This window comes from Pseudopipra pipra, chromosome 14 (assembly GCF_036250125.1).
Source record: "Pseudopipra pipra isolate bDixPip1 chromosome 14, bDixPip1.hap1, whole genome shotgun sequence".
NCBI lineage: Eukaryota > Metazoa > Chordata > Aves > Passeriformes > Pipridae > Pseudopipra > Pseudopipra pipra.
In genome coordinates this window covers 6076633-6097997 of record NC_087562.1, presented here as the reverse complement: position 1 = coordinate 6097997, position 21365 = coordinate 6076633, and the positions used below count along the sequence as shown (strand labels likewise).

Below are 21365 nucleotides of genomic sequence, written 5' to 3'. Positions count from 1 at the left end.
CAGCGAGCCTTGGCCTCCTGCAAAGCTGCCTGAGGAGCTGCTTGTGCAGCCCAAATCCCCTGAGCTGGCAGCTGAGACCCAGCCAGCAGTGACCAACAGCACTGAGCCAACAAGGACAGTGCCTGGTGAGACCAAAGGGTCACCTTCTCCTTGGGACATCATCTCCAGCCTCTTTACAGTCTTGTCCATCCTCTTTGGCAGTAGGCATGCAGGTGACAAGAGCTGAGGGTCTGACCTACAAAGGTGGCCCCTCTGAGAGGGGACAGGGCTGGTGGGTGTGTTTTGGGGGTCTGTCCCCTCCCTTCCAGTGGACAGAATGACTTCTGCCTCCTTGCGCCTCCGCTATCTGAGCCTCCCCCAACAACTAAAATATAAAATATTTGTCCCTTTTTTCATTGTTTGAAGCTCAGTGTATGCCAAGAAGACCCAAGTGAAACCAGGCAGGGTTGAAAAATAGACTGGTCACTTTTTATTGAGCACCGAAGCGGCAGAGCCGGGACACGTCTGAGCACGGGGGGCACAAACCAGGGAGGAGCTGCCTGGGGCTGCCCAGATCCCCAAGGATCAGGGGGGCCATGGGCATTGCTAGCACACAGTGACACCTGGCAAGTTTATTATAGCACCAAACATGCTGTAAAGTGTACATGGAAACGTTAAAAACAACCTACAACAGTGATTTCCTACTGTGCTGCACGGGACTGGTTTAACTGCTGTTAAAACATTTGTCTTTGGAGAGAAGACAAGCTGAGGACAACCCACTTGGTCTGTGTTTTCATTTCAGTGTGTGATGGATGTCAGTGTTGAAAACACGGCACTTGGACAAGTCTCTTCTGTGGCTTTTGTTGCTGAGCTTGACAATTAATAACTTGAATCAAAATGAAAAAAAAAAACAACAAGAATTGTAGCACCACGAGAAAGGGTGATGGCTTTGATAACACCCAGTAAACAGAAATTCACCAAGAAATTACTGATTTGTCAATTTTCCTTTTTTAAAAATCCCTTTTGCAAGCAGAAAACACCTGCACCATCCCACCCAGGTGGTCAGGAATGTGCTTCTGCAGCTACAAAAAAGCAGACACTGAAGTGACTGTGTCCACTCAAATTAAGCATATTTTTGGCTGCTTTGAAAGATTAGGTTGAGATTTGAAGTTTTAATCTTTGAAATTTGTTAATGCTCAACACAGGTTTTTTCAACTAGATCCTCACAAGGTTTTAGACACTGAAATTTTTAGTTTAAAATAGAACAATTTGATATTTCGTCTTTGGGGCTTAGCAGCGATGACTGAAGGGCTTTGCCCATTTAATCAGAATTTGATTTTTTCCTGAAAAAATGCTGAACAAAATCAATCCATTTCACTGAGCAACACTGAGGAGCAAGGCTGCAGTAAGATAAATAGCAAGTTTCTGGCCTAAATTGAGATTGGAACTATCAAGTGTTGATGGGGCCCTGAGCAACCTGATCTAGTGGGTGGTATCCCTGTCCATGACAGGGGGATGGAACTAAATGAGCTTTAAGCTCCCTCCCAGCCCAAACCATTCCATCATTCTATAGTTCTATGACTGCTCTCTTTGAGCAGGAATTAAGATATACATGAAGTGGTGAGCAGGAATTAAGAAGTTGTATTTGATAAAATTCTAGAAATACCTCTGTCTGAATATTGTGTTGCATTTAACATCTAACACCTTAAAAAAGGCTCAAAGAAGTGAATGGAGATCAACAAAGGAAGATGTTTAGGAAAATGTGAAGCCCTTCAGCTGTTCCTCTGCTCTGTAAAGCACTGAGGGCTGTGCCTGTTCATGATAGGAAACAGAAGAGCAGCTTGGCATCTTCCATCTCTCCAGCTGCAAATGTTACATGCAAAGTGTTTTATAGGAATCTTGGCTTTGGCTTAAACCACTTTGTGAGTAGAAAAAAAAAAAACCTCCTGTGTTTTGTGAGTGGAAGCAGGCACTTGCATTTGTGATTTGGGTATTTGTACACACTGCTACTACGCTGCAAATTAAAATGCTAATTTCATGCACGCAGATGGAGACATGTAATAAAACAGGGAGGAAATGTGGCTTCTTCTGCCCAGCAACTCTGGCAGATTTGTCACAATAAATGCAAATGTCCCTTTAGAACTGCCACAGAACAGGAGAATATTAATAGAAAAATGTGTTTTCCATTTTGTAGTGCTAAACAGCTAAAAGAAGCTGAACAGCCCAAATACGAATAACTTGATCTTAAGGATTTATGGAAGTCAACATAAAGGTACAGGACTTCTAAGGAGCAGTGGTCCATCTGCCAGACAATCCTTTTCATCACACAAATTTATCCTGAATTTGCTTTTCTAGTCCATTCAACAAATAATCCAGACTTCAGCCCTTTTGCTGAGGTTTTGCAGGTACAAACCCACATATTTTGTGACTATTATCTGTGCTGGCTAAAACCAGCAACTTACAAAGTATGGCACACACATGTGGCTGCTTAGATATTGTAGAAAGAGATCTGTTCTGTTATTAGCTCTTGATCTGCAGCTTACCAGACTGAGAAGCTAAAGGAAGGTAACTTAAAAAAAGAAATTATAAAACTGTTTTGCTCCTGGCTCAGACTTCCTCAAATTCTTAAGACTTCAAGTTTAGTCTTGTAGAGTGGATGTCAAACCTGGCAAAACATAGATATAAATAGGAAAAGAAGAAACTTGCAGGTTTCTCTGAATTTTAAGCTTATAAAAAGGCTTATTTAAAGCAGTTGTTGAAGAGAGGCAGGCACTGGGTTTGATCCAGAGAGCCTCCCTAGTCTTACCTATTTTAATGCAACTTAGATATGATAATTAGGTAAAAATCTGATGTCACTTCATTGTTTTAAAATTGAGTTTCGTTCATGGTCATGAAATCTGAATTGGTGACACAACAAGCACATAAAGGGCACAGCTCTGTGCCAGCAGCCTGACAACGGCACTGTGCCTTACAGGGATCCCTTGGAGGCATTTACATTCCATTTGGAGAAGGGCAGCTGATAAAAACAGTGTGGTTTCCTTCAGGGGATCACATTTCTCCCCCTCCTGATAGGTTAAAATTTAGACTCATCCTGTTCCTTGAAGTCTTTTATCAGTGATGGGCAGATGTGCTCGTGGAGATTTGGGACCAGAGTTCTTCCGAAACAGAAAACTGCTGGGTAAAGCATTCCTTGACAGAGGGGTCCAGCTGGGTGAAAATCAAACAAAGAAAAAAAAGAGGAATTAAAATATTTATCCATCCTGGGATGTTTGCACAGAACTTGTCCTTAAGTAGGTGAGTAATCTTAACAGCCAGCCTGACGTGGGTACAGAGGGACACACTGGGCTGCTTTGTTTTCATAACTCCCACTTAAGCTCAAGTTAGTTTTAAAGTGAAGCTGAAAGTGTTTAGAAAACCATCTTGGGGCACAACCTTTGGTATAATAAGTATTTTCATTCTTTCCTAATTCAAGCCTGATAAGATGGTTGGAGCTTTTGCTGTTGGCTTGGCTCTGGCCAGATAAATGTACCTTTACTCAAGTGAGTGGGTCACACTGGTCGACCCAACTGTTCACACACATGAAACTACCCCTCAAATTCACCTCTGTGCTGAAGTATTTGCAAAACTGACCCTTACTGGAGTCAGTCCAGAATAAATAGGTTTTTGATTTGTCCTGCACGAGCAGTTACACCTACATTAGAAGAAGTCCTTAAACAGAAAGTTTAAAGACTTAGGGCCCACATTTTGCAGCATTTATTTTTCATCTTCATCCCACTCCATCCTCTAAACACCCACAAGGCAAAGGTTCTTCAAAGAAATGGGGTGCATCTTGTGAAATGAGAATGTTTCATGGAGCTGAGATGTGCACCTGTACAGAGTTTCAAGGTGCTGAACTTGCACCAGCATTTTGATGAGAGGTGATTTCACCCTCAAACAACCATTGCTTTAAATAATTTCATACCAAGCACCAACTATTTCCACCCAGCTCCCCCTTTATTCACAGGACACTTACCCAGGCACACCTTGGATTAGCCCAAATGCTTCTGCTGGTTTTTCACATAGCCAACCACATTGTTGGAATTGCTCCCTGTAAAGGAAATACCAGCAAAATAAGATTTTAAGTTAGTCTGTGTTAAAGGTTTCCTCAAGATCCTCTCAGCAGTACAGTTCTGGTGGTCTCATTATTTAGCAGTTCTCTTGGAGAGCTGTGACTGCCCACACTGGAACAGAGGAAGGGAAATCCTTTCCTAGTTTTATCAGCCAAACTGGCCAAACGTGGCTGTTTGTAAATCTTATCATACCAAAGGTGTTCTCTAGTTACACCTGAATGTCACTTCCAATCTGATGTGACTGTCCCCCTCTAGATCCAAGAGTGAGCAGAAAGCAGGAGCTTTGAAGCCATGAGGAAAGAGATCACCTGGAAGATGCTTTTGCTTTCTTTGGGACACAGATCTATCATTTTGTGAGAGGGACCTGGCACCCCTCATGGCTGCAGGTCACACCAAGGGACTGATTCACTGGGCTCACTCATCTCTTGTCACATACCACGATGCAGGACAGTGGCTAAAGTTTTTGACAAGAGTTCTGTGTTCAGCTGCACAGAGTCCTGGGCCATGAGCAAAGCTCCAAAAATATACTTAAAAATAACAAAACGTTATTGGATTGTGTGTTTCCCACCCCCTGGGTGGGAAGCTGTGGCAAGAGGCTGCACCATTTAACACATTCCGGCACAGCCGGAGATTCTGATTCTCCAGAATCCACACCTTGGTCCCTGCAGATCTTAAAATAAGATCTTCTGCCCAAGGCATAGAGAGTTGAGGCTAAAGAATCTCTTTTTGCTACATGCAAACTTTCATTTCATAAATAGCAGATTCCTTGTAAGCATTGCAAGACCTATTAAGCTTTATAATAGCAAACATTTCATGCCAACAGCTTACCAAAATATTCCTTGTAATACTTATGCCTCAGGTTGTGTCCATCTGAAAAAGAAGGTACATAATGCAAATATACACAGTCAGCCTTCATTCTTTGTGTTAAACTCTGGCCTTTTATGTACAGCAGAGAGAAGTTGTAGATATGGAAATAATAACCTCACAATGAGGACGGTGAAAGGTCTCTGTAGCTGGAGTACTGTGGGCTGCTATAAATTCTTCTAGAGCTGTTTAGATTGTTGAGCTATGTGGACACAACTCACTTGCCACAGGAGTGGGAATTGCTAGCCACTTGCATGTTATAACATTTTTGGTAGCTACAAGTCAAGGAATCACAGGCTTTCCCCAAAAAAATAAAATTTGGGTAACATTTCAGGCCACGTATTAGCATTTTACATAATTCAAGTTCCAGCTAGGTTGTTCTGTTTGCCATTTGTATAATTATTTAAGCTCTCAGAAATCCTTCATGTCTAGGACACCTGTAGTTCTATATTGTATTGGTTACTATGGATGTTAATAAAGGAGAAGTTATAAGAGAAATGATCAAAACTCCTGTTATGGAATCAGCTCAAAGATCTGATTTGATGCTTCCCCTGTTTTTGCAGTGAAAAAAAGGCAAAACTTGTGCCTCAAGTGTCTACACTGAGTTGACTTGTAGCCCATTGCAGACATATGTTCTACTCTTCACTGAAGTTACACACACCCAGACATGTTTTGAGCTTTCCTGGAAAATCCCTTGGCCTACGTAAGTTCCTCTATTGCACAAACGTGTCAGCAGAATAAAGGGAATAATATTTTGGACACAGAAAGCAAAATCAGAAGTCAAAACTGGAATTTGAAACTCATTTCTGACTTAAGTGTGCAGTAATACATAAATATTTCTATTTTTTGTGCTGTGCAGTAATGGCACCTGCAGATCACTACTTGCTCTGCTCACACAATGCCAGAGGACACGGGTGTCCTGGTGTCCTGCTCCCTTCCTTTCTTGTTCTGTCATGCAAACATCAGTGTGCACTGAAGAGAGGGAGGGGGATTTCCAGCCCACTGACCTGGGTTTCCACGGAGTTTGATGCACTGGCCCCTGTTTGGGATGCCCTCGGCCGTGTTGCCCGGGTTGATGATGTGGCACTCGTAGCCCGTGGGGCAGTGCAGGGGCTCATCCCCATCCTCGGTGGTGCTGCAGGCCTCGGCTGCAAGAGAAGCCTGCAGGTCACAAACCAGGGCTTTAACACCCAGGGGGAACCAAAATGTGCCAACACAGCCCCTCCTCCTGCACCTCCTGCCAGGCAGGACCTCAGACTCCTTCCATGCTGGAGTACCACGGGGCTGACACCTCCAAGGAATCCTGTCAGGGCAGGTGATCCAGTTCACACCTTGCACCAAAGCTGATGTGTATCCTGACACAGGGAGTGCAGGTCAGCCCCATTACCTGCAACAACAGCCTCCCACAGCCTGTTGGGCAGGGTCTGTGTGAGGCTGGAGGGTGCTGGAGACCACCCAACGCTGCCCACCCTGCTCCCACTCAATGCAGCTATTCCCTCCCAGCAGGGATGAGTCTGTTCCAGCCAGGCTTTGGGCTGGGTGAGGGATTAGGAAAACGTGACCAGGAAGCTGCCAGTGTGCTGCTCTGTGCTCCACACCCACTACCTGGGGAATCTAAACCTCAGGTGTGACTCATGGGGTAAGGCAGTGCCACCCCCTGTCCCAAACCCAGGCTTTAATCTCCCTGACCCTGGATATCCAGCAAGTGCAGAGCAGAATGGGAAAGTAAAGCAGGGCCCAGGCAGTGTTTGTGGCCATTAAATGTACAGACTATGCAGGGACACTCCACCCTTTCATTTGCAGGGTTTTAATTTCAAGGGCCTCTGCTGTAATTCTCATGCTGTGACTGATGGCTCTTATTTCCCTAATTACCCCCTGAAGCTGAGATGAAGGTGTTAAGATAAGAACAAATAATATAAGCATGACAAGGATGGATGAGGAGGAACCTATTTTATCTTATTTCTAGCAGTGCAGCTCCAATGAGCTGGAGGCAGAATTTTCTCTTCAAGAACGTGGAGTTTCCATAATAGATGAGAGTCGAGGCTGGGTGAGTCTGATACCATCTGTGTAAGACCAAAGAGGGTAATTTATTGGCACTACCTGTGTCTGACTAAAGTTGATCAAAAGCTGGAATACCTTTTTCATGAAAAAATCAGGAATTTCAGGTATTCATACATATGGGGATGACTCATAGAAGAAAATCTCTCTTCCCACCACTGCACTCTGTTTCAACTTGAGGCATTGAGAAAACATTAATTAAAACACCTTTCCCTATGGAATTAACCTGAGAAGCCCAATCTCATTAGCAGCCCCCAAGCTTGGCTGCTCCAGCTCCATGTCAGCTTGACACAACTCTGCAGCAGTTTGCCAGAGCTCCTGTCCAAAGCAGCCTCCAGATCCAGGAGCCCCAGCCCCAGCCCAAGGCATCTGTGTGATGAGGCCACTCTGGATTAAAGGATCTCCTAATCTGAGTGCACCCACAGTCTATCAGGAAGCTGGCAGAAAATGATGACAAAGCCTTTTTCTAAAAGAAAGATATATTTCTAATTATTTGAAGAATGGGTACAAGTCCACTTCCCTGGAGCATTCCTAGTGCTCTGATGGATAATCCATATCCATAAAGAGAATTTATTTACTGCACCAGAAACCAGCCCCCAGCACCACACAGTGTTATTCCTATGGAAACACCAGACAAATTCCAGCAGCTCCAGCAGATCAGCATCCCTGGAAAGCCCCGTGCATGAGGAATATCTTGTCCAGTGCCTTTGTATAATTCCTGATATCACAGAGAAGACAGTGAAATGTACTGTACCTTGTAAGACTTCCTCTGGGCCATCCAAAAGCCACCCATTTCCTCCCAGCCAGCGGGGTTTGGGCTGCACCAACCAGTCTAAGACTGTGGAAGACAGAAACAAGAAACCACAGAGTCGAGATGGAATAGGCATGGGGCACAGGGTTATGGAAAAGTCATGGATTTCCTCCAAGAGCCTGTGATGAAGCTGCCAGGCTCCTGTAGGATGGATTTGATTTTGACTTATATTCATGCTCTTGTTGTCCCAGTGGCAGGAGAGACAATATGTTGTCCAGGGCCACAAGAGCCTGGTATCACGAAGGCTAAAACAGCTGTTGCTTCCCATCCTCCCTTCCCATGGCAAGGGGAATGATGAGGTGGCTGCCTCACTGCTGTGAGCACTAATTCGGATTGGGATTCCTTATTTTCCTGAATAGAATCACAGAATCAACTAGGTTGGAAAAGACCTCTGAGATCATCGAGTCCAATCTTTGACCCAACATCACCTTTTCAACCAGACCATGGCAGTAAGTGCCACGTCCAGTCTCTTTTTCAGTACTTCCAGGGGTGGTGACTCCACCATCTCCCTGGGCAGCCCATTCCAAGAATATGGAAAACATACAATTATAGAATTGTTTGGGTTGGAAAGGACCTTAAAGATCATCTCATTCCAAACCCCTGCCATAGGCAGGGACACATCCCACTAGATCAGGTTGCTCCAAGCCCCATCCAGCCTGGCCTTGAACACTTCCAGGGATAGGGAATGGAATATGTCATGCCAGGAAAAGAACTAGCCATGAGTGACTTCTACAATCCAAGCTGATGGAAATTTGCAACACTAGCTGGCCTTAGGTGATTTTTTGACTCAGCAATCACCCCAGAAATCAGAAGTGTGGAACTGAAGCTTCATCCTCAGCTCACACCCAAACCAGGCCTCCCACCCAACACCCCACGCACGTAGGGATGACCACCACCAGTTCTGCATGTTTCTCAGTTTGTTCAGGGGCCTGATGCCTAAAAAGCTAAAAAATAACTCTCTAAAACTCCTTTGAGTATTAGAAAGCAAAAAGCACTCCTTTATTTACAGCACGTGGGGGGCGTGAGAATCACTTCCAAAGTACATCCCTGAATCACAGAGGTTCTACAGTTTTTATACTGTAATATCTAGACATTACATCATCTGTTACACCCACTTCCCAAACCACCCCTCCTACACTACCACCTTCACCACACCCCTGACACACGTCCTGAATTTGAGGCGGTGATCCTAAAGCGACCACCCCTTCATCTTTATCTTTGTCTTCCTTGTCATCTCTGTCCTCCTTGAAATGGCTTCGAGGCCTCTGGGTAGTTTTGATTACTTATGTCGAGTGATGTGACTCTGTCATGGCTCTTTCTTACACACTTCTACAGACAAGCAGCTCTCCACCTTCCTAAAACCTTCTGCCTACTGAAATCCCTGACGAGGAACGTTAAACAGCGTTTCCGGAAATCTCGCGCCGCGGTTGCTCGGCGCGCTAAAATTGCCAAGGAGTTGTACCAAAACCTTACACAACGTGAATTTTTAAGGCATCAGGCACCACTCTACCTGGTGGGGGCTGCACAGACTCCAGGCAGGCGTAGATGCAGCCGTTGTAGCAGCAGCGTTTGTGCCGCTCGCACTCGGAGTCGGAGCGGCAGCTCGGCACCTCGCAGGCGCGCTCAGGGAGGGTCTGCGGCGGGGGGGGACAGCGGTCGTTCTTCTGGTAGTGGGAACTGTGAGAATGAAGAGGGTACTCATAATCCTTGCAAAGAGAAGAAAAGGAAATCAGGTTTGGCATAAGGGTGGACACCGAACATCCCCGTCAGCTGTGAGGCCTGAAAATAGCCGGAAAATAGCTCTCTAAGGCTCTTGTTGGGCATCAGAAAGCAAAAAGCGCTTGTTTCTTGCAGCAGGAATGTTTTCCAAAGTGTGAATGTTGAACTATATAGTTGCTACAACTTTATACTGTCATCTAATTACAATATTTGGACACTACCTCATCTGTTACACCCACTTCCAAAACTGTCCATCCCATCATCCCACCCTCAGACACGCCTCCTGAATTTGAATCGGTGGTCCCAAGGACCACTTGGCTTCGTCTTCCTCATCTTGTTTCTTGGTCTTTGGCACAGTATCACGCCTTCTGGAATGGTTTCAAGGCTTCTACATTGCTCTAGTCTGGTTATATCAGGTGTTATGTCTGTTTCTCAGCATATTTTACAGGTAGAAAACTCTTTACCCCCTTGAAATCCCTTGTTTGTTGAAATTCTTAACAAAGAATGCCAAACAGCACTTCCAGAAATCCTGCACAAAGGTACTTAGCAAGCTAAAAGTACTAACAAGCTATACTAAAATCTTATATAATATAGATTTTAAGACATCAGCTGAAGCACAGGAAAGAATTTCAAAGCAGTTTTTCAAGTATTTGCTAGAGAGGGGAATTAACCATTTGGCTCCTCCAGCTGTCTGCAGCACTCTGCTTTGGAAACACCAAACCACTAAATTATTGTGTGGAACTCATTTTGTAATTGAGATCATTGCAATGAAAATTAGGAGGTTAAAAATAAATCCTTAAAAGCCTTTTAGGCTTGTCTGGGAAGCAGAAAGAAAGACTCCAGGCATCCTCATGATGAGGACACAAAACACTTTGATAGCAAAGCAGTGGAAGTGATGGCACTGAATTGTTTTGGGGTTATGTTTACAAATGGGACATGGAGCAAATATCCCTGGTAACATCTATCTCCTCAATGGGCTCCTTGTACCTTCATCACCTTCTTCTGGACCAGAATTGATAGGGTAGCCTTTCAAGCTTATCTACTGTGGGACTCTGGGTTGTTAAATTAGAAACCATTTCTAAAACATGAGATGCTCTGTGTGAGATCTGTGGGGGTGAGGCTTAGTCTCAAAGAAAATGAGGCTGTGTAGGACTGCAGCAGAAAGGAGCTGAGCTGCTCATTGCACACCAAAGGGACGAGGGAGATTTAAAGTGGATTAACAGACACAAGTTTTTACCAGAAACATTTATAAGCAGCACCATTCAAATATTATTGACACTGGTGGAATTTCAGCAAGGAGCTAAGTCTGTCTGATGGAGAGGTGAATCACCCCAGCCCACTCCTTTCTCACCTGTGCCTCAGCCCCTCATCTCTGGGCTCGAGCTCAGCTCCCCAGCGCAGCATAAAGTACTCAGGGCAACCAGATTTGTTAACGACCATTAACAAGCACTAATAAAGTCAAAATGTGGATTCTGGATTTGCACCTTTGAAAGAGATCAGCATCAAGCCAGAGGCACAAAGTGAGCACTGCAATAACCTCATGAGCAGGCTGTGAGTTTAAGAGTTTTATATATATACACACACACACACACAAATATATATATATATATATATATATATATATATACTTGGCCTAATCACTGTTATGGTAAGAAATCAGTGATGAGCAACTGGGGTTGTTATTCCAAGAAACAAAGTGGTGCAACTGTCCCTGAGGTTTCTGTAGGAAATTTCACCATCAGGCTGTGGAGAAACCTGAGGTCAGACTAACACCCCTCTGTATTTACTTGCTGCTCCATCCTCAGTGCTGAAACCTCCCAACGGCTCCTTTGGAGCACGTGGGCCTTTGCAAAATAGCATGTTCCCATATGTATTCTCCAAAAAACCATCCTAGGAGAGGCCCCAGCAGGCCTGGGGATTGATCTGGTCCACAGGGGCTCTGCTGTGCGTCCAAGCAGCAATTAATGATTCATAATGGTGAAAACAAGATCTTCTTCACTCCCTTGGGATAGTCTAATGTAGAGAATGTGTGTGTGTCTGTGTGTGAGAGACAGAGAATTCCTAATATTTCTGTGAATGACAGCCTGCTGCCCTGTTCCCAATATCAATAAACAATTTTCTTAGCTTTTTTCTTAGTTGTTTCATAGAATCATTAAGGTTGGAAAAGACTCGTAACATTATCAAGTTCAACTGTTTCCATTCAGTCACCAAGAAACTGCTCAAAAGCCCTTCTGAGATGTCCTTTCCCCTGGAACTGATAGGCTGTTTGAACCATAAAATAGATTTAAAAAAAAAAAAAAAAGATTTCCTAATTTTGATGGTGTTTTCCATGCTGAAGGTGCAAGCTCTCACATGATTCCATTCCTCAAAAGCCGCAAACACTCCAGCTTTGAAATAACGTGTCTGAATGGAAGATATTGAAAATACACCTTTTTTTGGTGTTGTTGGATTTTGAATAGAGAAAATGCTTGGACCAAATGTAATTTTCGGATATAAGGGAGCATTTAACAGTAAATCTGTGCAGTTCCAAACAGTGAACAGGTTTCTCTGTTGGAGGAACTGTTCATCCTAGAAGGTCACAGTTTACTATTCTATTTGAAAGGTCAGCTGCAGATGGATATTTGACCAAAATAATACTGGCAAATAATGGTCACATGAAAAAAACCCTCAAACAATTACTGCAGTTGATTCACAGATGATTCAGAAACCAAGAAGCCAAAATTGCAATGAACAGCTGGCTCCATGAATGAAATTTCCGTTTGGGAACAATATAACAGCTCCAGCCAAATAACTTTGGACCTCCTGACCTCCCTGCCCATTTTCTCTGGTCACCTATTGCTCAGAACCCATTTCTTTAAAAACCTTGTGGGCAAAAAATATTCTGTACTTTTAATCTAATAAAACCAATGCCCCTGGTTTATATGTGCATAAGTCATCCCAAAGGAAAACAGGATTCCCTCACTCCCAAAATAACCTGGTTAAGGATGTCTCCAGGTTTGGGTCACAAGGTTTTTTAAAAGCTCTCCAGGATTCACAGTTTGGCTCTGAGCAGAGTCAGATTTATGTTTTTTTGTAGATTGTGACAACAATAAAAATTTCTTCCTTTACAAATATTTTTCAATGCAGGAGGCAAATTGCAGTTTCCCAGGGAGACTTATTAAATCATTTTAATGATAATATCCAGAAATGAAGTAAGGGGAAACGTTCAGAGTTCAGCTGAGGAGACCTGAAGGTCAGCAAAGATGAGGAAAAACCTCGATGGAATCACAATTTGCCTCCAAAAAATCCCAGATCTGTTCTATTATTTGTGCCTGAAACAGGTCCCTGAGCTTGTGTCAAAGCACAATTCTCTGTTAATTCATATTCTGCATGGACACCCCCGAGACAACACGTGGGCTTTATTTCAGCCTCCCATCACCAGGTCTGTCCCTGGCAGGTATTCCCAAACACTGCCCATAAACCACCTCTCCTCTGGAAAAAAATACACAGCCAGGAGGAATTTAGAATCCTCCAGTATTTCTATTAAAGACCTGGAAAATCACAGATCATTGGTGATCAAAGTTGCAAATATCAAACTGAAGGCAGGTTAAATAATCTGAAGGATAAGACCAAAACAGCAGGAATAATATTCTCCTGCTACTGACTCTGGGTTAGTCATTTTGGTGCTGGTGTTTGCAGTACTGGAAAATTGTTGCAAAGTTAAAGAAGATGCCCAATAGTGACTAAAGGACTGGAAAGCAGGGAATTTTGTGCAAGACTTGTGTGCCTGCAAGTCCCAAAGGGGAGGCTGAGGCTGCTCTGCTCATAGGTTGCTCTGAGGATACGTGGGACAGAAATCTCCCAGGAGGTGTGCTGACCTCAGTGTTGATTTATGACAGCTAGCTGGAGGGTAAATAAATTGTTGGAAGAGCATTACCAGCAGCTGTGAAGAATTCTTCATTTCTGGAAAACTTTAAAAGAAGGCTGGAAATTTTTCTCAAACACTTGATGCAGTTGACAATGGAATAAAATCCAGACTGGTCATTTTTTCCAATGGACATGTGGGTGCCTTATAATGAATTGAAGCCCACTCTGAGGTAGCTGCCTCCCTCTGTCCTTTGGGAACAGCCTATGGACTGTGTGGGGGCAGCAGAACAGCAGCTGCAAATCACTAAACTTGATAAGTGTCCCTCTGGCTGTAAAATACACGGATTAGCTAAAACCTGGAAGCCCAGATCGTAAAAGCTGGAAGCCCAGCCCTCCTTCTCTTCCTTCATCCCACTGTGACTGTCAGGTTTTTCTTCTCACTGATGTCCCTCTTTCTTCCTTCCATTCCCACTTGACCCCTCCTTGCCAACCAACACCCTTGCCAGGCACCTGATGAAATTCTCCTGGCCAGCTCCTCCTCACCACACCTGCTCCTCATTCTGCATCCAGGATTTTTGTGGATACATTCCTCCTGCTGTAGACTCAGATATTTTGGACTCAGACAAAACTCTCCCTGCCCCCTCCCCTCAGGCCTGTGTCCTTCCAGGGGTCCCACGGGGGTGTCTGTGGCCCATCTCCCATATGGCTCCGTGCTGCCAAAAGCACCTCCATCTGTTATCCCTCTATCCAAGTGACTCACAAATCAGCTCTTCCACCTCCAGCCTCTGATTCTCCAACTGCAGGGAACATACAGCATTTGGTAGGACAGAAAGCATCTCTCTGAGAAAGCAGAGGGGCTGCCAAAACATGCTCTTGGTGGGTAAGAGGATGGAGACCAGACACCTCCCTCCTTACAAGGGTTTGAGCAGAAGGGGGAATAAAAAGCATTTTCTGTTTCCCCTAGACAAATGTCCCTGTCAATATAAGCAATTCTAGCTGAGCTTGCCAGATCAGTAGCACCTGGATTCATGTCTGCCAGGAAAAACAGTCCTTTGAAGAACTGCAGGTTGAAAGAGGAGGATATATCCTGAGGGGAGCGGGCTTTGCCTCTACAGGGCTCCTTATCTGAAGATCAACATGTAAATTCCTGTCCTACTCCTGTACTATCTCTCTGGGTCATTTACTCCTTAGTTCCTATTGAATTTGAGATTCACATCAAAATATGGCAGAAGAACATACGAATAAATACACTTTCCAGTGAGTAATTTTGCAGGAAACACAGCTCTCCACAGCATCATATTTCAATTGAAGTGCAAACCAGATGATACTCTGTCTCCAAGAATGGATACAATGAAGATAATTTCTTGCCAAATACTGAGGTGCCTTTCAAATATTAACACCATGTTTTCTGCAATATTTCAAGGAATCAAGACAGTATTTCAGTTCATTCATCGGGGGTGTCACACTTCTGAGTCAGCAATTGCACAAACCAAATGTAGCCATCCCCAAACATCATTCTAGAAGTCATGGGCATGAAAACATTCTTTTTAAATTAAGAGCTGGGGAAAATTGATGGAGAAATCCACATGTGACATCAAGATACTGTTTATGCACATGCAATTCTGGAAGATGCAATCAGACCTGACTGGCTGGGGCTTCCACTGAAGTGATACAAGGGGCAGAAGCCTTGGGTCAGTTCTGGCTTAAAAGGGGAATTTAGTGGATTAAGTCAAAATTTCAGATTCTTTTTTCCCCTTTATATACAGCAGGTCTTGAAAGTCAAGCTGTCAAACAATTTTTTTTTTCATTTTTATTTTATTTTTTTTTAATTTCAATTTTCCCCATGGCCATTTCTAAGCAGTCTTTTGGCCCAGACACACCAGAACAAAACCTAGCACCACCATTGCCTCTTCTTACAGTAACTGGTTGCTGCTTCAATTCCAAATCCAGCACTGCTGCTCCAAGTACCACTGCAGATTTGGAAGCTCAGAATCCTACAAAGTCTGCCAAAAGTGGGCAGGGACAGATGGTGCCACTGAGTGTCTGCCAGGCTGTGGGCAGCAGAGGGGAGCTCTGCTCCCTCTGAACGTGCCAGGCAAGGCACAGCCACGGGAGTGGATTTCTCAGATCATCTCCCTACACCCTTTAAGGTGATGGGCATGGAAGTCTCTGTGCTCCAATATTTACAAAACCGTGGGCAATGCCACCATCCCTGTACTCACAGTATCGCTGGGAGCTGGAGACATTTACCCAAAATTACCCCAAAAGGCAGTGGAGCACCTGGGCAGGGAACGCTCCTCCCCGCTCTAAGCAATAAATCACATTATCTTCTTTCCACGAAATCTATCCCCAGATACGCAGGTTTTGCATCCCCCTTCTCCCCAGCCACGCTTCCCTTGCTGCCCTGGGAAGTTTTTTGGAAAAGCGGTGACGATGCCACAGCAATGCCCTCTCCCTTCTCCCAGCGTGCTTCCCAAGCTTCCCACCGCAGCAGCTAGGTGGCAAAAGTTCCCTCCAGCCTGGCAAACTTAATGATTCCCTTTTGTGAAGAGCCTGCCTGCGGATCCAAACACTCCTTATTCTAAAACGATACACACATGTAAGGAAAACTCCCCTTTCACGGGGAGCACACCCGGCTCCCCCTAAAATCCCCCCAGCCTTACTCACATCGTATTTCTCCGTCATTTTCAGATGCAGAGCGCGCTTCCAGAGGGTCCTTGCACCGCCCGAATCCGGCAGCAAAACTAAGACACACAGGGCTACAGCGAAGATCTTCTTACAGAAATGCATCTCTGGTAGCAACCCGGAACGCATCTTCCCAAGGAGAGATCCAGCAAGGAGCCCGGCTCTCGGGATCCAGGCGGTTCGGAGTCTTGGCAAGGAGGGAGGGAGCCGGGGAGGGAGGAGAGCGAGGGCTGAGCGCTGCCGAGAGCCGCTTTTCCCTGCGCAGCTTCTGGGAAAAAAAAAAAAAAAATTAAAAAAAAAGGAGCCCACAGGCAGAAGTCAGGAGCTGCTGTTGAACTTCTTTAAGTTAGATCAGGTTCTCGGCTCACATGTTCACACAAAGCACATGCTCTCCTTGAATGATAGATGGGAAGATTACTTGGAAAGATTATTTTTAGACCTTTGTTCCCGACATCTGGCATCCTCAGAGAGCCCCATTCAAAGCCAAAGCGTGGGATCAGATGACAGCTGCCGCAGGGGGAAATAAAGGTCTTGGAGGGGTGGGCTCGGCAGCTTTTAGCAAACAGCTCACCCAAACGTGCCGAGGGACTGGGCTCTCCTTTTGTGTGCTTCCCACCGTGCCCCGAGCCGTGGGTTTGCATCATGTTTTGACAAAGTGATAACTTCATCTGGAGGTGGCTGGAAGGAAATGACTTAAAGACACGATAAACGTGCTTTAAGGGGCTTTAATTAGACCAACTTGACGTTAGTGCTCTGCAAATGGTTTTGAAGAAGGGGAAGATGTGGCCACTATGAAAAAACAAATCCATGTGCATGGGTGGGGAATAGGGAAGGAAGGTGGTTTAGAAATGACATGACCAAATAGAAAGCAAGGAAGGGGACATGAGTCAGGCTGTGCCTGACAATGGGAGGGACGGAAGGAGTGGACGTGGGGTTTCAGATAACTCCATGGACACTGAGGCACCCACGTGTCTGAAGGACAAGAATGGACTCATGAAGTCAGGCTGGAAGCATCCCAGCATCCTGCCTGGGACGGAGGCAGAGGCAGGTGCTGAAGAGAAAGTATGAGAACAAGGCAACTGTTACTCCTGTGTGTATATATGTACGTATGAATGTATATACCTTTATATGTAAACATTCAGGAGTGTTGTTCAGGGCTTGCTGAGCCAAATGTAGGGGCTGTTTATTTTATCGTTCCCTCTGAATTTCTCCTCCAGCAGCTTGTCCAGCCTCTGTCTGAATGAAGGAAGAAATGGAACCACAAAGCCAGTGGAGATACAGGCACCAGCCCCTGCTTGCCTTCAGTTTACTCTATGCAGTCCTGCTGAGCAGAGTGGAGGCTTGCTGGATCCATTGGATTTATTCTATATTTACTCTCAAATGATTCTGCAGAGGACTGTTACACCCTGTGGACAAACACAAAAAAATTCTTCCAATTCTTCCATATACCTGAAAGCAGTGGCAAGTCACTTTGATCCCACTTTGATCCAATACCTGCATGTAGGTGGTAGCCAAAGGATTTCATCTCCCAGTTTGCCAGAATACGGTGTTGGGAACTTGGAAAGAGAGTAAAGTGTGGTTTGAAAAGCTCTGCATTTAAGGGAATATGTTTGGTTTGTTTATAGTTCAGGTGTTTACAGGGTTTCCAGCAGCACCTGTGCTTTGGGAGAGTTCTGTCTGTATCTCTGCACTGTAAAAAGCTTCTTAGCAACAAAACCTGTTCAGCTTATGCCAGGGAATTTAGTTAGGAGGTAAAGTCAAGCAGGGTTTACTGTTGAGTGGGGGAAGTAGAGGGGTGGGGAAAGAGAATGAAGAGTTAAACTGAGGGAGGGTCATCTCCTTCACAGCTGCAGCAGTACAAGGAGGCCCCAGTGGGACAGCAGAACAGGTGCCTTAGCTCTGCATGGCCTGTGGATGCCCTAAGGAGTCCTGATGGCAAGTGTCTGAGAGGAGATCCCATGGAGATACAATAACTGTATATCACTCTGTGTCTGTGCAATCTTCATCGCTGCTTGATCCTTGGGTTGCTCCTGCAATGACATGTCAGTTATTCCCTAAGCTCTGAGCAGGGTTTGGGGGAACTGCCAGGATTTGAGGTGACCCCATGGAACAGTTATTTCAGGCGTGGAAGGGGACAGGGAGTGTGCATTTGGGCTGGAGAGCCTTTTGTGCCACAGAGGCTTCGTGACCCTCCCCCAGGGTGCTGAGATTGCCTCAGCAGAAAGCACAGCTCCAGGTCCCTGCCAGTACCACCCTGCCAGTTCTCCTCTCTGCCAGAGCTGTAGTCACATTTAAAAGAGTATTTATCCAAATTTTCCTTTAAACAGGTCATTTCCCTCAGGCTGTCTTCTCTTAGGTTTTCTCATGGGTCAGCCTATGGCAAAGTGACTCCTTAGTGGCTGAAGTGTGTCCGTGGGATGGAGACAGAGCTCAGCACCTGCAGGGCACTGTCATCTCCACCTAAATCTCATCCAAACCCCATTTGAAATCAGCAGCTGTGCTGGAATTAGTGAAAGGCACACCCACAGAGCTTCAGTACATCCAGAGAAGAACGTATCACTGCCGTAAGACTTCAACCTGTGACTTTGTTTTTTGTTGCTCAGAGAACTTTGTCTGACACAACAGAATGCTTTCAATTACCTTTAAAAAGCAATCTCCCCTGTTTTTTGCAATATTAATACCTGTAATTTGATAAAGCATCTCTCAGGCACAACCAGAAGCTCCCACCCATGTCCTGACTCCTGTGCTGGAAGGTGACAAATGACATGGCCGCTTGCACAGAATAAACAAGATTTTTCCTTAGAGTATTCCTACTTAATTTATGTCTTTGTGCTGATATTTCACTTGTCTGGGCTCTTGCTGGAACCCAAACCTGCGTGAAACAGCTGTTCACAATAAATCTCCCTAATTTAATTTCATTTCTTGATGTTTCATATACTTGAAATCTGGACTTGGAGCAACTAATTCTAAAGATTAATAGCTACTTCAGACACCATTTACTGGCTTTTCTCTTGGCAGATATAGAGCTTTGACATTTATCTGGGAAAAACCAGGGTCTGTGCCTTACAGTTCATGGGTTGTACACCAAAGCAGTGAGAATTCTGCTGGACTAAAACTCAACAGCTGGTCATGGTCTTCACATAAAAATGAAAGTTGATGTTATGACACTTATAACACTATAACTCCTCCTGCACACAACTATTTCATCTTACCAGCAGGCATGTAATGCCTGGGCTGGATTATCCCTACCAACAGCTGGGGAAACTTAGGCCCAGAGTGAGTGATCTGCTGAAATTAGACCTTCTTCCAACTGCACAACCAAACTGGAAGGGTTGTACCAGCCCAGCCTGGGCCAGGGCTCTGTGCTTCCATGCTCTGCACTCCTATTCAGTCGGGAATTCTTCATGCCACCCATTTCCATTCCTCACATCCTTCTACCTCCAGTCTGCCTTGGGAACTAGGCAAGGGGTTTTACATATTTTTATAGGATTAAGAAAAACTTTCTTAGCACTATTGGAAAGAATATATTTCTCACCTTTTTCTGGATATTCCTCTTGGCAGTCCCTGGCAGGGCTGTGTTGTCACAGGACAAGTGCAGGACAGCTTTAGCCCATTCATATCCACATTGTCCTCCCATTTTGTGCCCAGTGAACACCTGAAACAAGAGAGAATTCAGTTCCCTCAGTTATGGAGGTGCCTTTCTCCCATCAAAGGGCAGTTCATGTCTTACCAAGTTCACTTTTGAATGGCCCATTCTGACAAAAAAGAAGAGAAGCAACTTTGACTTTCTGAAGAATTTCTTGTCTAACAAAGCAATTCTCAGCAGGTTTATGACTCCAACTATTTGTATAAAGCATTCTTAGCAGCTTATGAAGAAATTATAGGCATCAGCCACAAATTCTTACAAGCACAGACACTGGCAATAATTAGAAATTTAAAATTTACAAGTAAGCAGGTTTTTGAGATGTGTTACTTCAGATGCTGAGTATGCAATGATGTATGATGATTTAAAAGCAACTATTACAAGGAAGAGAAAAAAATTAACTGCCAAGTGCAAAGCCACACCTAAGCAACACATTTGGCCAGGTGCAAAACCTGTGTGAACCAAGCAGTCAGCAAATTTCCTCTCAGTGAAAGTTTACAGTGTGCTTGGTTGTGTTCATTCATAATAAAATGGTATTTTAATATGTGCTTGTCCAGGGAACCCACAGAACATCACTAAGTCAAGATTTCTCTGCTTCAAGATTTGTGGTGCAGCTCCTCACACCAAATTCCCGCTACCTTCAAGGATTTTGAGTGAGATTGCTTCATACATCATCACTGAGCAAGGAGTCATCCTCTGGGCATGAATCTCTGTGAACTCCCATTCCACAAGTGGTTTCAATAAGGCAAATCCTGCAGTAACATAAATTGCTGTCAGATGACAGTGCAAGAACACGGGTGAGACTTGAGCATCTCCTCAGGAGCTGTGAAACCCTCAGCGTCATTTGTTACAGGGAGGAAGATGTATCTGAATGAAGGGACAGGCATTTTATCAGGCTACAGCAATAAAATCGTTTTTTTGGGACCAGGACTCGTGCTGCCTGATTAGAATGATTGAAATAATGTTTTTTTTAAAAATGTTCTCAGGGAGGTTCTGAGTGAAAGTCACGGAGCGTTTTGTACAGCCAAGGAAAAATGTCTTTCTCTAGCCAAAACCAAGGTGGGTCAGCCTAAGTCAAGACTTCCCCTTTCCCAGAGGAAAGATCTGACTTTTAAGGAAAGATTGTGTCAAAGAGAGAGTTTCTTCAGAGCACTCCACTCCAGCAGCACGAGGTGACTCATTTTAGCTGGATATAATCACAGCACCTTCATGCCAGGGGTTGCTGCAATTCTTTATTCAGGGACTGTTTCCTTGCCAGCTCTGTACAGGTTCTGCTGCCAACAGCAAAGGGCAGTGGTTTTCTGGGAGTTAAGCAGGTTAGGAATTGTTGATATTATCTGATCCAGTGGGAAGGAAAGGTTGTGGCTGCTTTGCCTCCCCCCACCTCCTGCCTGAGAGGTCCTACCTGATGTACCACTTGGGAATGGGGCTTGTGTGGCCTGGGGAAGACCTACAGGTGTGTGCTGGGATCATCAAAGGGTGACAGAGCACTTCCCAGGGCTTCTTGTGGATCAGGAGAACAACTTCCCCTGATCACAGTGACTAAAAAACAACCTAATGCTCCTCCCTGCTCCTCTGGCTGCCTTGTGAAGGCTCAGCCCTGGGGGCTCACCTCCCAGACTTCCACTCACTTTTAGGAAATCAGGAAAAA

The 21365-nt window shown here is 44.7% G+C and overlaps 1 protein-coding gene and 2 long non-coding RNA genes across 3 annotated transcripts in view; 1 reads left to right on the top strand and 2 right to left on the bottom strand.

Annotated features, from left to right (window-relative positions):
• Nucleotides 1-446: 446 nt before the first annotated feature.
• WFDC1 (WAP four-disulfide core domain 1) lies at nucleotides 447-16803 on the bottom strand. The gene is made up of 8 exons (XM_064670964.1): nucleotides 16511-16803; nucleotides 16054-16339; nucleotides 9332-9527; nucleotides 7765-7848; nucleotides 5960-6100; nucleotides 4917-4958; nucleotides 3992-4066; nucleotides 447-3186 (listed from the first exon to the last, which is right to left on the bottom strand). Exons 1-7 carry the CDS (start codon nucleotides 16546-16548, stop codon nucleotides 4008-4010), a joined length of 846 nt encoding a protein of 281 aa, XP_064527034.1. The 5' UTR covers nucleotides 16549-16803; the 3' UTR covers nucleotides 447-3186; nucleotides 3992-4007.
• LOC135422022 (uncharacterized) lies at nucleotides 15740-20644 on the top strand. The gene is made up of 3 exons (XR_010434284.1): nucleotides 15740-15985; nucleotides 16078-16249; nucleotides 20272-20644. It is a non-coding gene; the product is annotated as an uncharacterized LOC135422022 (long non-coding RNA).
• Nucleotides 17186-21365, bottom strand: part of LOC135422023 (uncharacterized) — a 66824-nt gene continuing 62644 nt past the window's right edge. Inside the window, exons 2-3 of the long non-coding RNA XR_010434285.1 lie at nucleotides 19607-19726; nucleotides 17186-17477 (exon numbers count right to left, since the gene is read on the bottom strand). This is a non-coding gene — a long non-coding RNA (uncharacterized LOC135422023). The remainder of the gene's footprint in view (nucleotides 17478-19606; nucleotides 19727-21365) is intronic.